This window comes from Delphinapterus leucas, chromosome 9 (genome assembly GCF_059928025.1).
Source record: "Delphinapterus leucas isolate spDelLeu-1000000601 "Yukka" chromosome 9, BTC_Dleu_Yukka2, whole genome shotgun sequence".
Taxonomy (NCBI): Eukaryota; Metazoa; Chordata; class Mammalia; order Artiodactyla; family Monodontidae; genus Delphinapterus; species Delphinapterus leucas.
The window spans coordinates 44921824-44939751 of NC_143137.1; the positions used below are offsets into that span (position 1 = coordinate 44921824).

The 17928-nt window shown below is 37.8% G+C and overlaps 1 protein-coding gene across 1 annotated transcript in view; it reads right to left on the reverse strand.

Moving 5' to 3' along the window:
• Positions 1 to 17928, reverse strand: part of ITPRID1 (ITPR interacting domain containing 1) — an 88693-nt gene that overhangs the window by 31081 nt on the left and 39684 nt on the right. The window contains 1 exon segment of the mRNA XM_089917082.1: positions 11628 to 11696. Coding sequence (XP_089773208.1) covers positions 11628 to 11696 — 69 coding nt within the window.

The window sequence follows — 17928 nt, forward strand, 5'->3', positions numbered from 1 at the left end:
CTTTTTTTCTTGAATTCTACTCTATCTAATAATAATAATGTTGGAATTCCTGTTTTCTTTTTGTTTACTTTAGCATACTTTTTGGTATATTTTGCCCATTCATTTTTCTTTTAACTTTTCTGTGATTCTTTATTTTAAATATTTTAAAATATTTTAAAAGGTTTTATTTTATTTAAAACCTTTGAGTCTTTTACTTTGTTAGATCCATTTATTATATCTATAACCATTTTCATAAAACATGATCTTGGTCTTATTGTTCGTAATTTTATGTTATCTACTTTTATAATTGTGATTGATGTAGTAAGCATATGGCATACTTGATGCAAATCTTCTCTCTCTCTTTTTTTTTTTTTTTCACGGTATGCGGGCCTCTCCCTGATGTGGCCTCTCCCGTTGTGGAGCACAGGCTCTGGACGTGCAGGCTCAGTGGCCATGGCTCACGGGCCCAGCCGCTCCGCGGCACGTGGGATCTTCCCGGACCGGGGCATGAACCAGTGTCCCCTGCATCGGCAGGTGGACTCGCAACCACTGTGCCACCAGGGAAGCCCTCTTTTTTAAAAAATAGGCATCACTAATAGTCCATGCTGGTCTTTTCTGCTGAGATGGGATTCAGCCTCAGAATATTTATCAGTTCAACATTACTAAAGGCTAATACTAATCAGTGAGAATTGGGACATAAGTTATAATCTATTTGCTATTCTTATTGTATTAATAAAGACCATAACTTCACATTTAAGCTGACCTGATTTTGAACTGCATCATAAATAACTATCTCAGAGACTTAATCGAGGATTAAAGGAGATAATGTAAAACACTTAGCCTAGTGCCTGGCACTCAATATTTGTTAGTATCATTAGTATGATTAATTTTCAATGATTATTCTTTTGCCAGGTGGACTCTATTTTCTTAGGTTGCTTTTTTCCTCTGGTAATTCATAAGGCATATAGTGTGTTTTTAAATTTAATTAGTGGTAACTTTAAAAGTTCAAACATATTTCACACTGCGATTTTCAACATCAAGAATTATACATGTCTATTGACTGCCCAATTAATCAGTATTTGTTGATGATTTTATTTTCTTCTGCATTCAGCTTTCTTTGATATGATCTAGGATTTTAGATCTAGAATGTTGTCGTTAAATTATTTTTTTCATGTGCCTTCTTTTTAAGAATTTTCATGACATTTGGATTACGTCTGTATAATTTACACTTCCTTCTACTTTGCCTTGCTCATCCTCTTAAACAGGATTTCCTCATTCGGTAGACTGGTGTACATCTTTGAGAAAGAAAATGTGAGTGCTCTACTTCCTGAGAGTTTGCTTATCTGAAATGTTGCTTCACAATTATATGACAACTTAAAAAGGTATAAAATTCTTGAGTTGCAAAATATCTACTTTAAAATGAAACTGATGTGCTCTTATCCTCTGGTTTCTGCTGAGAGGTGAGTGTGAAAAACCTTCTCTATTGGTCTCACGGTCTGACCGTATTTTAAAATATACATAAGTCACATGGCTTTTTCTGGCATCTTTTCATACCATTTTTTTTTAGAAGCTGTCATGTAACACACTACCTAAACAATAGTTGAAAAGGACATTTTAGAGTAATCAGAGGGAGTGACTTACGTTTCTGTGCTCCCTCTTCCCCCCACAAGCTATGTTTCTACCCATAAGGAGAAGAGGCCAGTGTGCCTGGAGCTAAGTGGCATAAAGTAATCAGGGGATTGATCATGAAGAATCTTGGAATGAAACAAGGTAATTTTAATCAATTAAATTATTTCTGAAACAGAACATTTATATGAATCTATAAAGATTATATTGTTTCAATACACATATCTCCTTTGTCTACATAGATACTTGTTTATTAGATATTCTTGAGAAAAAAAGAGGGGGCACAGAGCCAATTTTGAATTGTAAACCTGCATTCATCATTCGGGAAGAATGTAATGAAAATTTTTCATTCGGAACCGGTGCTTATCTCATATTTGAAAATAGGAGAATAGAAGTTTCCAGGGCTAAATGAACAACGTCGCCATGACCATTTGAGACAATAGGTGGATTACAAATTTTGTGATACCAATTTATATGAAGCTTTTAATTTCTGTACTGATTCAACTACCATAGTTGTGAAGACCACCGGTCCAAATGTTTTTTCTCTTGCGAAGCTGTCTGGGAGCAACATTATCCTTGCTTGATTTAACCAGCTGATGGCCAACTGCTCAGACAGCAAGACACAACAGTCCGTTTACACGGTAGCCTACTTCATCAAAAGTAACAATTTAAGTATCCAAACTGCATCTATTTTTCTTACAATTATAGGTAAAAACTGTTTATTAAAAATACAATTCTTAAAAATGTAATCATCCAGGATGAAAAAGGAAAAAAAGTTTGGAGACACCAAGCTGGAGAACTAAAATTTTCATCAAGAATCAGGCTTATGATTTTCATCTACTTACATTCTAGGGGACAGATGTAGGAGTGGTGGCTACATTGGGGGCAAAGGGGAAGCTCTCTGGGAAGCCACTTGTGTGTTGGTTAGTCTCCATTTGCCCTTCCTTACTTTCACTGCCGCTACTCCAGTCACTTTTTGCCCTGTCTTTCCTCCAGGTTTTCACTTGTGTTCAGTCAATGGGAGGAACCGGTAGAGATTGAAGGGCAGGAGAAAGAACACTGAGTACTTACTTACCACCACTTCCTTCGGGGTACTATTTGAAAATAGCTGCACTCCTTTACGGTGAGATCTCCAGGTAGAGTGTTTTCCTTCTAAAGCTTCCACTTTTACCAGGCTCCATTAACATGATTCTTTCCCACTGTTTTTTCAGACCTAGGAGTGGTAATGGCTTTTTTTTTTTTTTTTTTTTTTTTTTTTTTTTTGGTAATGGCTTTTTGCTCTTCCTAGCCTAGGGGTGCTTCCCCATCTCTTATTGGTTCCTTGAATTCAGCCCACCTCAGTAAATAGTTCCTTTTCAAACCTCTCTTCAGTTAAACATTTTTGAATATGCTATTGCTTTTCTGAGTGAAACATCCAGGACAATCACCCAGATAACTAAAAATGCTTTGCCATGGCTAATCTAGTATTCTCATAGCATTGCATCTTTTTATTTTATTTAAAATTTAAAAAAAAAATTTATATATTTATCTGGCCATACTGTGTGTGCGATCTTAGTTCCCTGACCAGATATCAAACCTGGGCCCTCGGCAGTGAGAGCACAGAGCCCTAACCACTGGGCCACCAGGGAATTCCCAGTATCTTTAAATTTTAATCCTAATTAATCTTTTTTTTTTTTTTTTTAAAAAAAAAGAAGGTTTGGGTTTTTAGGGACCTTAACCCACTGAAGCTTGTTGGAAAGATGGACAGAGGATTGAGACCCTGCCCTCCGTATCTGTCACATTTAATCCCTTTCACCTCTTTGCCTTGCTCATTTTGATTTTTCTCTAAAGAATGTCTTTCATGTCGCTCTTTTTTTTTGCACTACCAATGTTATTTTTTACTACTTCAAAATCATTTTAAATTCTGGTAAAAATTATTTTATATATTCTCATTCATTTACTTGACAACTGTATTACTAGTTGGCTACTCTGTGCCAGGCATTGGATGAATAATGGAGGGACCTGAAAGACACAGACCAGGCTTTGAGGAACTTGTCTAGTCGACAAGGCACAGATTATGGGTAAAATAGATGGTAAAGAAAAATGCTAAAAGTGCCTTTTAATTTAATTTGATAGCAATAAAAAATACCCCCAGAAGATCTTTTTCAACATATGTTTTAGAAACACATAATTTATAAGACGTGCCTCCTAAGCAATGAAATAAAATAATTTTAAAGCTGATGACTAGCCACCGTCTAGAAAAAAGCTTGCTATATTTATTTATTCATTTCCAGAAATATTTATCTATTGAGTGCTTACTGTGAGTTAGGCAGTGTTCTAGATTCAGGGGATACAGTGGTGAATAAGATTGTGTCTCTCCTCGGCAGAAGTTCAGTCAAATGTTCTGAGAATGAACTCTGAGGATGTTGGTAGCCCTTACAAAGAGTAAAATAGCCTTATAACAGAGTCTTTGTACACTTTAAAAACTAAGTCCTTTTATCTGGGGCTCCAGCAGCACTGGCTCCTCTTTAAAGCATGGTTTCACTGACATATGTAAATTATTTGGATTCAAATGCTAAAAACTATTCAGAAGAGAAATCCTGAATACCTACTACAGGGTGAAAAATCAAGTGAAGATGCTGTATGCAGTTTTCTGATATTCATGATAGCAAAGGGAAGCATGGTAACAAATGAGAAATATAATCACGGATCTATAAATAGTGAAATGCAAACACAAGTATATTAGAAAAACTTATTTCTACCTAGTAGCACCAGATAAGTGATGGCAACTGAAGTATGATTAATGGTAGTGCTCAGAACGAGGTTACAGACCCAAACTTAAAGCGTGATTGTGGTCACAAGGTGGCCTATTTCAAATTGACTTTTCAAAAGGAATTATATATCTGGCTTAATTTCAAACAAGCAATTTTAATATCTTTTGTCACACAAAGTATATTCCATTGCTTTATGTGATGTTATCATTCTTTTTTCTGGTCTTTGCTCTTACAAAAGGAAAACCAGAAGATGCACAGCAGTAACAGATTTTGAGGCTGAATTCTTTTTTTCTTAGAAGGACATGTTTTTGCCAAGTTTGCAACCCACTTGAACTTCTGTTTGTTCTTTGATTTTAGAATAAACTTGGGTTCCTTTTAACATTGGGAAAATTACAGATTTTGCCATAGATAAAGAAGTCTAACAAAGTTTACTCAAGATTTTTATCATCACCAAGTATCTGTAAGTAAAGAACCTTCTTAATATAATCATTGTAGCTGAATCTGAAATATAGTGTCTTAATTTAAGGTGAAACCATTTTATTTTCAATTAAGCATTCATAAAATAACTTTGTAAAGGAAATATTTTTTTTAAAAGACATTCTAAGAAAAGCTTACTCTAATTTTTAACTGTTTGAAGAAGAGCTTGCTTTATTTAAAAAACTACTTGATCATTTGTTTCCCCAGCAAACATGAGTGTTTGCTCTGTGCTAGGCACTGAGGTAAATTCTGGGGATTGAAAAGAAATCAGACATTATTCATGCCATCAAAATGCTATTACCTGCTTAAATTTACCTTTACACATATCGTTTAAACAAAGAATAATTTGGGAACATGTTACACAGAGAACTGGTTAATCATAAAATAATCAGAATTGAAGATTCAGAACTGAGAGTCTTGGGTCTGGATTTGTCACTAATCATCACTGGCATTGGAACAAGTCACTAACCTGTGGGCCTTTCTTTCCTCATGTGTAAAGTATGAGGGTTGGCCTAGAAATGGAGTCATTAAGCCTTCTATTTTATAATGACAACAATTTGATTGCCTGAAATAACCATAACCTCATACCCACCTCTAAATGTCTGAGCATGCATATTGGCTCAATACGGTCCACCAAAGCCTACCAAGACATGGAGAGGGTAACTTGCATGTATTTATAGACAAAGAAAAGGAGGGAAGACTAAATCTATTTTTAAAAATAAATAAGTTATTATGGTTAATATATACAGATTACAGGTAACATGGGCATATTTTAGAAATTATAAGAAGACGAAGGTGAACAGGGAGTCAGAGAGGAGAGCAGAGAGGATTTCCTTTCTCAGACATACTACAAGGTGGTGAGCAATCAGATTTCACAGAGTGAATCCTGAAAGGCTTTGTGTTGCCCACTCCCTTATGACACATGTGATAAAACATTTTATCTGCTTTGGCTTCTAATGAAATGCAATCTGCACCAGCAAAACTCATTTTATAATAAAGTTACATCCCAATAGGTTATTTGCAGCACAGAATTTGGGCAGGGCATTCCAACTGGAGTCAGAGAAATCTGGGTTTCGTCCTGATGCCAACACTTGCCAGTTGGGTGAACTTGAGCAAGTTACTTAACTTTTATGGGTCTTGGTTTCCTCATTCACAAATTAGAAATAATTGTAGGTAAGTCTTTATACTCAACTATAATTATGGGGTACTACGTTGTAACCAAATTCAGGAAGGGAAGTTTCTGAAATTTGCCTTTGGCCTTTCTTGACTCCCTTTTACTTTCTTGCCTCAAAGCCTTTTCTAACATCATCTCTACCTTCTCCAAGGAAAAAGGAGGACCCCACTTAGAAGCATTTTGTCTTGGAATTAGGCTATGGATCAGCGAAGAAACAAATATTCGTGAAACTTGGGTACAAAGAGTTGGCAAGACCCAGATGCCTCTAGCAGTGCTGTGCATCAGAAGCAAAGGGCATGAGAGGGATCCCCCAAAGAATAATGTAAACTTGCCTTCTTTCCATTTCCCCATAAAAGGCCCTATTATTTGTTATGGGATACTGGTCATACTGGGGAGAGGGGCAAATTGGGTGGTGATTGGAGAGATACACATAAAACAGAAAAGTTCTTACGTTTGAGGAAATGGTTACACCTTTGGTCTGGATACAGACTTCAGAGTCCTTGCTCCCATAACACTAATGGGTACCAAAAAGGCATATGAGTCCTAAGGGTCTGTGAGCCAGATGTCTTCTGTCTTCTCCAGGCTTCCTTAGGATCCCAGGGAGGCCACAAGTACCAGGAACTGTCAGAAGAGCGTGTACAATTTCTCTAACAACAGTAAATATGGTGTTTCTGAAATTATTTCCCCACCATTTCCCTTGCTACAAATAGAAAAGGAACTTTATTTTCTTTCCCTACAGTGGTTTGTGTTAGAAACAAATTTAAGCACCTTTCTTCTGAAGTTAAATATTCTTTTCTGAAATTCAAATATTTTATCTTCACTCTGTCAACCAAGTTTACTGAATTTATTTTAAGTCCCTAAAGTACTGTGGGAGCAGGAATAGGGCACAAACATAAACCAGAAGATTACAAGAGAATATGGTGATTGTTTTCCTTAGAAGATGGGACATTGAATTATTTGTAAGGTAAGGGACTTGTCTAAAGAGTGACTGTTAATGGAGACCAATCAGAATATGTGTCCTCTGAAATAAGTTTGTCTAAACTCTGTTCTTTCCACTTACAGTGAAGTTTTATTCACAAAAAGCAAGACGATTTTGATTTTATACTGATACACATTTTCTTTTAAGTAAACTGTTGGAGATATTTGGTTATATCTCAATGCCCCTCTTGTGTAACTTAGAAATGCTTAATATTGCATGGAGGTATGATACCTTGGCACGCTGAAACTTAAGGCTAATTTTATTATAGGTTATCAATGAAATACTTGCTATTGAGAAACTCCTTTACGTAAATCATCCTCTCTGCACAGGTCTATCACTTTTTAATTGTTGGTGTTGTCTCCATTCTAATTAGAGCAGTGCTTCAAATCTACTGAGGTTATAGGAGTAATAATAGGATTTTCCCTTCTCTAGGTTTTTCTTCCTGAGGATGCCAAGTGCTTTAAAAATTGAATAAGTTGATAGACAAATTATACTGGGATGAGCACACCTACCGAGGATGTGCAACCATCTCCAGGGTAGCTCCCTGTAGCTGTTTACTACCTCACAGTGGTGCCTAGGAGCAGTTGATTAAAAAGGAAAGAAGAATGCCACTTGGAATATAAGCAACAGGGGGTTTGAGGGAGAGCAAATATAATTATCTAGATTGGAATGTGACCAGGACAACCACACCATATATGCAAACTACTAAGATTAAAATAATTCCTTTTATTGATGGAGTAATCAGATTTGGAAAGGCAAAAAGTAGGCAGGAGAGGTCTGGGAGTCCGACAGTTGTTTGAAAGACAAGCTAGTGTTTTTACACTGCCAACATATGCATTTTAGAAACCTTTTTGGTCTTGTGTTTTTTGTCTTATTCACTTGTACTAATCCTCACGCTGTTTCTTGCTTTGGGCACAGAGGAAATCAGAAAAAAATCCGAAAACTACTCTCCCAGCTATCTAGGGAATCTACTATGTGATTTAAGGCACTAGCTATTTTAAAGCTAAAATAACAGATAGTGCCTGTGGAATCAGAGAAGATGAAAAATTGGACCTTTGTCAGTGTGTGGAAGGGGTATGTTAAAAAGTGTATTACCTCCTTCAGTTCCTAGACCCACTCCACATTCCCCTGCTGTTTTTCCTTGGAACACTTCCTAATAAATCACTTTAACACGAACCTTTTACCAAGGACTGTTTTCTGGGGAACACAGTCTAAGATAAATGGTAGGGATGATTCATAAATGAACTCTAGAACATAATGTTAAAAAAATCTAATTATTGAAAGTCCAATATATGTAAATATTCATCACAGGCCCTGAAGGGCTTATCATAAATAGAATAAATGAAAAAGAAGTAAATTAACAATAATTTACATTAAAAAAACCACAATTGAAAACCATGATCGATTCAAGGTAATGTTACTAATATGTTGATAACAAACCATAATTCTTGAAAATTATAAAAATTCCAAAAATTTACATGTTTGTATGTACAGTAGGCATCTTATAACGTTGTCAAAGCATTGTGTAGCATCCAGGCCTCTTTATAGAAAACTGAATTAGAATTCTCAGTAAACTCTAATGTACCACTTGTATGAGCCCTTAATTAGTCACTTAGTATGTTACTAGTAATAGTCTGGATCATATCTGAAAATGAAAGTCTGTGTAATTACACATACTTTCCTTTTAAGAATCAAAGAAAAGACTTCCATTTTTTAATCAGTTAATGTCTCATTTTTCTTAAGAGAGTACTAAGGACTATCTATTGATAATCACTTATCATGTCTTCATATCTTTCCATAGAAATGACAGAAGAGGATTTACAAATGACTTTCAAGATGAATCCACAGTAATAACTACAGTACTAATAGCCACTATTTATTGCTCACCACTACTGTTCGTGATATTCTGTACACATTGTTTCTGATCCTTACAACTGCCTAGTTGGGTAGATTTCATCAGGCCCATCATAAAAATGGAAACATTGGGGTTTGCGGGCCTCAAATAACTTACCATAGGTCACACAAACAATGTGACCTGACCTTATGTTCATGCTTTTTCCATTAAAGCACACATATCAAATCTTTGGTATTTCACCAGTCAGTCCTGTATCCATGTCCAAGGAAGAAAGGAGAAAATATTGGCATTTATTTTCTAAGGGCTAAATTCTGGATTATGGTGATTTCTAGAGTTTTGCTAATCAATATATACTTTCCAGAAGCCACTCTTATGCTCCTTAAGGAAATTAATATAAAATTAAGCTGAACTAAGTAACATTCTCAAGCTTACAGCTTAGAGTTTAAAAAGAAATAGCTGTTTAGTCTCTTGGCTGATGGTGATACAAAACGTCAGCAGTGGACCTGAAGTGAGGTCCAGTGTTTATTCCTGCCATTCTACTTCAGGGAATAAGAAACGACATTCCAGGGTTCCTTGTGATTTGAAAATATAAATGGAATTTCTGAGTCAGGAGTTTTCTCAGTGGTTGTTTCTGAAATAGGTTTCAAAAAAAATGAGCAATGAATATTCTAAAATCAGATGACAAGGGTGTCCAATCCCTTCTCCTCAGAGAATATTTCCTAACCATCTAATAAAATATAACTCCCTGTGCCAGGATGTTTTATACTCCATTACTCCATTTTATTTTTTCATAACCTTTAAAAACATCTAAGATTACCTTATTAGTTAATTAATTAATTATATAAATGTATATTTATTGAACACCCATTATGTATAGGATCTGGGTATGTCCTAAGGAACTGGGCATACAGTATTGTACAAATCAGAGAAAATAACTCTATCCATGAGATGTGTACACCTATTAATTGTATGTCATCTCTTCCTTTTGTGGAGACTTTGTTACTTATAGCTCTGGACACACAATAGGTACTCAATAAATATTTGTTAAATTACTAGAAAAAGTATAAATCTGCAAACTTGCATGCAGTTATTTTTTAAAATAAGCTCTTGAGCTAAAGTTGAGTCTCTCTTCCCTTCCATACCCTGCTCCCCACCAAAAACAAAGATAACTAGCCCTGATCGTCTCTTATAAAGCATAATTTTATTGGAAATATTTATGAACTGACCTCTCCATCCCCCTTACTTTAGATGGTTAAGAAAATATTGGAGGCTATGTAGGTATTTTAAGCATTGGATGGTTTGGACTAAATAACAATCTGAAAGTCCGTGGTACCTGGAGTCGAGGACACTGGATGGTTATAACGAAGAGGTCTCTAAATTTTAATACAGGTGACCTGAATTCAACTTCCAACCTTGGTGCATACTAATTGGTTGTTTTGTGGCAAATCACTTAACTCCTCTGAGCCAAAGTTTAGCATCTGAAAAATGGGGATAAGCCTGACTGCTTAAACTGCTATACCGGTGACTGTAAGGAAAAAACTTATGAGCTAGAAAAATATGAAGCTCTTATTAATGGCAAGAATAACACAAATGTAACTTAATGTCATGAGAAGCCATCTCTCGAATTCAGGAAGGTTGAGAATGCTGTCGGGTATACAACATAAATATAAACATAACCACTGAATCTAGCTTTACACGGAAACAAAACAGACTGCTGATCACATGGGGATTTAAAAGAAGGATGGTCTTAACCAAGAATATCTTTCCTTCTGGTGTGTCTTACTACCTGATATTCTACTAGTAGAAATGTTTCAATCCATTGTTACTGAATAATAAAACAAAGGTAGACTCTGGGCTAAAATGGTAGAATGAACACATATAATTTTTTTCTTTGCAAATATCTTGCTAAAACTGTAGTGAAGAAATTTGTTCATATAGTAGCATCTTGGACATGGAATTGTTAAACCATCTTTGAGAAATGTACACCAGGACTTGTTCATTAGGTTGGCAGCAGAGGGGCAGAAGGAAGTATAAAAGGGAGGGAAGTATGTGGATGTGTTCCTATTTATAAATATATATATATATTTTTAAATGTTGAGCCTTCTTTTAATTAATTTATTTTATTTTTGGCTGTGTTGGGTCTTCGTTTCTGTGCGAGGGTTTTCTCTAGTTGTGGCAAGCGGGGGCCACTCTTCATCGCGGTGTGCGGGCCTCTCACTGTCGCGGCCTCTCTTGTTGCCGAGCACAGGCTCCAGACACGCAGCTTCAGTAGTTGTGGCTCACGGGCCTAGCTGCTCTGCGCCATGTGGGATCCTCCCAGACCAGGGCTCGAACCCGTGTCCCCTGCATTAGCAGGCAGATTCTCAACCACTGCGCCACCAGGGAAGCCCCCTATTTATATTTCGATGATAACCACTGATGTGTGTGCATCTCTTAGCTGTACTATAGGAATATATTGTTAAGTAATTCAAGGGAAACATACCTCCTTGCTAATACTTTAGTAGTTTAGATCAGATAATGAATCCTCTTAAAAAAAAAAGAAATTTGTTTTACTGCAAAGACATAAAAGGAGAGAAGTACTTCTGGAATAATGGAAAAACAGCCTGCCAAACCCCATTTCTACATAAAAGCAACAAGAACACTGGCAAAAATTGTCAATATTAACTTTTTCAGAACTCTAGAAATTAACTCAAGGCTTGCAACAACCTAAGGAGCATTTATTCAAGGAAAAAAAAAAAGCTGGATATAAATAAGAACAGTGAACTTCGTGGCATTTTAACTTACCCTAATCCCATCATCCTTTCCCCAGCTCTGCATGAGCCTTGAAAACCAGCAGCCTTGGAACAACAATAGCTGTGAAAATCAGAAGACTTAGCGGTGAGTGGCGGAAGCAGGAAAAGGGTGAACCTCCCAGAAAAGCCCATCCCTGGAGAACTGTCACTAGTTGACCTGGCTGGCAGCTCTCTGACAAAACCCCATGCACTAAGCTTGTCTTTATTTGATTTGACTCACAGGTCCTTAAGTGAGGAAAGCCACATCTGACAGGGCATTTGTCAAAAGCAACCAAAGATAATTGTTTAACCTTGCAGCTACCTGAGATGGCAATACCACTTGGGGCAAACATGAAGCTGACTAATGCCCACAGAAGACTTTGAAAAGCTCCAATATATTCCTATGGATCTAGAAGGTTGTACACATGTGCAAGGTTGTGTGCATGACAGGAAAGATCTGAGGAGACCCCAGTCTTTCACCTCAGGCTGACCTTGAGGCTCTGAACAAGGAGGAAGTGAAGACTAGGCTGAGTTGTATATAGTTGGAGCATTGAAGCTGTGCTCCAACATATGCACAGAAACCATCAGCAGTGCGTGGGAGATTTATTTGTTCAAAGCACTTAAGAAAAAAATCTGCCCAATCATTAACTGACCACTAAGCTATCTGGGTAGAGACTTCAGTGACTGCACATGACAAAGAAGACAGACTTCACAGAATTAATCCAGGGAAGTCACTTTAAAACAAACCAACCAACCAGAAACAACAACAAACTATCATAACAATAAACCATAGGGAAACTCAATAAGATTAACAGTTAACTTCCCATCAGAGACCGTGAAGACCAGAGGCTGTGGGATGACATTGCAAAGCACTGAAAGAGAAAAGAATGCCAACCGAGAAATTCTATATTCAGCAAAACTGTCCTTCAAAAATAAAAGACAGTTTAAGACATTCCCAGATAAACAAAATTGAGAGAATTTATCACTAGCAGACTGCCCAATGAAAAAAACTAATGGAAGTCCTTCAAGTTGAAGTGAAAAAACACTAGAGGGTTGGTGATGCTAAGATATCCTAAAGTGACAGCTGTGCATCAGGCATTAAGCACCACCATCTTGTTGATTAGGAAGAGGCACACTAAGAACAGAGCTTTGTTTTCTGATTATATATCTTTTTAATCTAATGAAATCACTGGAGGATGTTCTCTGAAAAACAAAGGGGGTACCCAAAGAAATAAATGAGTTCTAGGAAAAGGATAATCCAACCCAAAAAGATGTAGGAAAAAGAAGGTGAAGGAAAATCCCTGAGGATGACAGTTTCATAGCAGGCTTAGAAATCATTCTATCTAGAGAAAAAAAAAAGGATGGAAATTACCATAAGAGTAGATGCCAAGAGTAAATTTAAATTATTAGATTTGTTAGTTTACCTGGCGTGAACATTTATTTTATGAAAAAATATACTGAGAAGGTACTGGAAAGTGTAGGAAGAGCTGGTAATGTACATAAAAGAAAATAAACAAAAATGCCTTGCCCAAAATATCTTGGTCCATTCTTCTATTCAATATCTCCATGTAAACTTTCAATTTCTCTGATAAAATCCCAGTTGATATATTTTTTGATATTAATGCTTGAAAATAATAGTCTGATGGGCATAAATTTTTTTTATTCTTCTAAATTCAAAGGTTTTTATCATTATCAAGTCAACAGAAGTCCATACTACTGCACTACATTATCTTTGCAAAAATTCATTTAAGTGACATTGATTTTATTTAAGCCTTTACAGCCTGGCCATCAAAAGTTTCTCCATCTCTCTCTGTCTCTAGCTCTCTCTTTCTCTCTCATATCATTGCTCCATGAAAACATTTAGATAGGGGCTTGATTTTGCCTTTTTATCAAAGGCAGGGATACAGCTCCTGAGAAATCTTTGTTGTCTCATTCATCCGTTGAAGAAATACTTTCTGAGCTTCGAATAGGTGTCAGATCCCCCACTAGATTACCAAGGTATGCATGTCAGTGTCTTTGGACTGCTAGGAAATCACAATTTATTCACGTTATCATTAACAAAGAGCAAATACTGGTTTTTGAAATAGTCATATTTTTCAGGAGGCAAGAATTTATACTAATAATATTGCCTATTAATACAATAGGAACAATAATGATAGAAACAGAACTTTGAATTTCCCTGTAGACTGCATATTTTTAAAAGAAAGTCATTTAATGAAAATAGAATATTTACAAGTTCATATCATGTTATACTTTATTAAATAAATTTTAAATCCTATTGGTTAGTGCATCAGACCATGACCAAGGTGAAACCTGTGCAATTGTCATGCAGGTGGGCAAACTGCACCTGCTGAAGGAAACAGACCAAGTCAGATATCACCCTTGAAGTCTGTGTGGGCACCAGAAGCAGACTACAGTTGGCAGCAGAAGAAACCAATCAAATTCTCAGCTGCTCTAGCTCTGAGCCACTCTCTAACCTCTCTTCCCAGGGAGAAGCACCAGCCTCACCTCTGGTTTCAACTTTCCCAGGGAAGACTAAGAGGGGGAAATGCCAACTCTCTTTCCAAAGTGAGGAGGACAGCCAGAATAAGATCAGATATGGAAGGAAAAGCCCTAATATTCAAAGCCTCTTCTAGTAACAGTTTCCTTCTCATTTGCTCAAACTTTTCTAGAGCCTTGTGCTTACCATACAGGATAATGTTTGCTACACAAGACAAGAACTGGGATCTTTCTTCCAACAGATTCCTGAAAAGAAGGTGGGAAGCTATGATTTTCCCCTTGCACTCCCCTAAGCCATCGATCTTCACATCGATTTCATACTACCTGGGACTTTTGGCAAAACACAAACTCCCTTATGAATGGCCTAGTTTCTTGATGCAATATTCACCTTGAATGGTTTTATACTAGCACTTGGCCAGTAATTAAAGGAACCTAGAAAGGAGTGGGGGAAAAGTGGTGGGGCTGAGCTGGGGCAAGAATAGGGGATAAACCGTATGATAAAAAACATCTGAAACACGTCCTCTTTACCTTCCCTTTCTTCCTCTTTTTTTTTCTTTTTTTGCGGTACGCTGGCCTCTCACTGTTGTGGCCTCTCCCGTTGCGGAGCACAGGCTCCGGACGCGCAGGCTCGGCGGCCATGGCTCATGGGCCCAGCCGCTCCGCGGCATGTGGGATCTTCCCGGACCGGGGCACGAACCCGTGTCTCCTGCATCGGCAGGCGGACTCTCAACCACTGCACCACCAGGGAAGACCCCCTTTCTTTCTCTTTGGTGGCTTCTATCAACCACCCTTGGCCACACCCTTCATTCCTTCCATAATCAACTCTTCAGGCTCAAAAAAGGGCCTGTGAGAGACTGATTTTCTAATCCTCTTCCAAAACAACCTGTTAGGCTAAAACAAAATAAAGGATTCCTGATTTCATATCTGATATAAGCTATCCTCTGAACAAACCCTGAAACACATCTTGTTAAACAAAATATTAATTTTTATAAGGGGCATAGAAGAGCATGCTCTTATTTTCATCTAGCATAGTTCTGTGGGAATTTATATAATAATAATAATAACTGTTATTATTATTAAGCCTGAATTTAAATAAACTGAGCCCCTAGTTAAATCATAAACTTTGGTTTGCTCTCCTTTTTTTGGTGTGGTTCATTTCAACCATATTAATATACTTTGATTTTAATATTCCCTTAGAAGTACAACAGTGTTTTCTCTGTTGAATTATAAATCTAATTCTACCTACATTTTAACATTAGGGTGGTATCTTGACTATTCTAACATAACATTAAAATTTTTGTAAGGGAAATAGAGGAATGTTTTGGCAAGAATAAAAGTTTTTGCATCAGAGAGATCTGTGAATCCTAGCTCCGTCACTCAATAGCTGGGTTACCTGGATCCAATTATTTATCCTCTCTCAGCCTCAGTTTCCTCTTCTGTAAAATGGGGGTGAAATCCACTAATTCCTGTGGTTGTTTTAAGGATGAGTTAAGAATGTAAAGTGCTGTGTGTGATGCCTGGCCTATAGAATACTCAGTACAGGTTTATCCCCATTCTTTAAGCCCATTTTCCATGCTAAGTGCTCCACGGATGTGATGCCAACCCCTAATCAAGACATGGCTACAAAGACGTATGCAAAAAATCTGTAAAAGAAATACCAATTTAGTTAGAGACATATGTTTTGCACCAGCTAATTATAATTCAAGGCAAACTGTGTGCAGGCCTATAGTAAAGGCATATCAAAATTTATGGGAGCACTGAAGAAAGGGTACTCCAGGGAAGAGGGTTCTTGGAGGAGATGATAGAAGAGGCAATAGCTGAACTGAGACCTTGAGGATGGATGACTTTTGGCATGTAGAAAAAGAAATTGGAAGTGGATTCCATGAAAAGGCAGCAAGGCAACTACAAAGATGTAAAAGTGGGAAGTGCTGAGGGATGCAAAGCAACCCAAATACATGCAGTTTGGGCTGTGGGAAAGGAAGTGAGACCAGAACGGGAAAGACCTTGAATTCAATCCTAAGGATATATCCAAGTATAGACAATTAGGAGAAATGAAATTCAAAAAACAATCATGAACGAACAGTAGAGCATTCTTATGGAAGTAAAAGCTCCCAAACAAGTGTAGGGTTGTAGCTATAGAACTTAGCATCAAGCAACTGCCCCTTTTATTCGATAGTGGATAATACCAGCCTTCATGCTATTGGAACATACTCAGTCAATTAAGAAAAGTACTGATTGCCGGCTGCAAAATATCCCCATGGTGCCAAAATGTCTGTGGAGTGGGTGGGGAGGGGGAGGGAAGGTGTGATAATTAAAAGAATTGTTACTTGCAATGTCACAGGAGCCAATGTGTTAACTCTGCATGCTGGAAGCTAGACTGCTCCCAGCTGCCACGGGGAGGGAGGATGTGGTTTGATCCCTGGCACCACTCCTTGGGACAAGATGAATCACAAATGTGTTAATAGTGAGGTTCCATGTCATAATGTGCCAGATGGAGGCGGTTACATCTCTGATTGATTGCCTCCTGGCCAAGACAGGGGTTTTCCAGAAGGCGAACGTCTCCAAATTGGTGTTGGAGCTCTAGGGATCAGCAGGTCTTTATTTTGGTCAACGTGGACCTGACATTCTTGACTTTATGAAGTGTGGCTTCCCCAAGACACAGGCAGCCAGAAACAGTACGTGGATGAGGAAAGATGCGATGAGGGTGTGATAGATGGAAGAAAGTTTTGAGCTGGACTGAGCGTGGCTGTTAGTGAATCTATGTATGCACTGGAAATAAGGGGGTGGCGTGGGGGTGAGGAGATGCACTAGACGCCCCTCCCGTGAACGAATTAAATAACTAGAGAGAGGAAGGAAAGAAAAAGAAGAGAAAGAACAGGGAGGAAATGCTTCCCAGCCCCAGACACCAAATCCCCACAGCAGATGAACCCGGATGCCAGGCTGAGGCCACCAGGCCGAACTACAGAGCGGAGTAATGCTGGGTGACCTTCCCGCCTGTTCCGTTCCTTTCCATTCACCCCAACTATAACCACCCGGCCCTTTGTTGTTGTTGATTTTTCTCCCCAACGCAAGCTTCCGACTATAAACAGCCAACTACAAGGGCAATAACTGTGGCATCCTACTGGGAGCTAACGCAGCCTCTCGTGCAGGCGCTGGGTCCTAATACAGGACAGTGAATAAAGCTTCATTACAGAACAATGGAGTTAGCTGCCAGGGCCTACAGATTTGAATAAACAACAAATAAGCAACATCTGCTCCAGCATATGTGTATGGTAAAAAAAAAGCCACAAAATAAAAGAATTTGTAAATGCCAAAAGCAACATGAAACTGGCAGTGCTACTGTAGAGTGAATTTTTAATTGCACATGCAAAGAGGCAGGCTGTGGGTATTAGTCTCACATATGTCTTGTTGCTGCCAACCTGGGAGTATAGATGAATTTAATTAAATAAGGATTATCCCTTCTCCCCAGTACAATTACTTATTTATAACAATGATAAAATTGCCTAATAAAAATTGTAATATTTCAAAAACAAGCCTAGAAAACACCCTGCTTTCTGTAAGTCGTTCAGGGCTGTTTGAGTTCGAGTGTGTCTTTTAAAATGAAGTCTTTGCCTACTGCCAACGAAGAAAACAACAAACAGTAACCCTTATCATAAAGCCCGCTGCAGTTGAACAGCCAGAGATGGTATTATGGAGAAATATAAAGAAGACGCAGAGCAGCATGGGAATTGGCTTTCGTGGGGTGTGCAGAAAATTAAGCAATTGGACTCAAATTGAGGCCAGGCGACTGAGCCAAGGGACAGAGCCACTGAGAC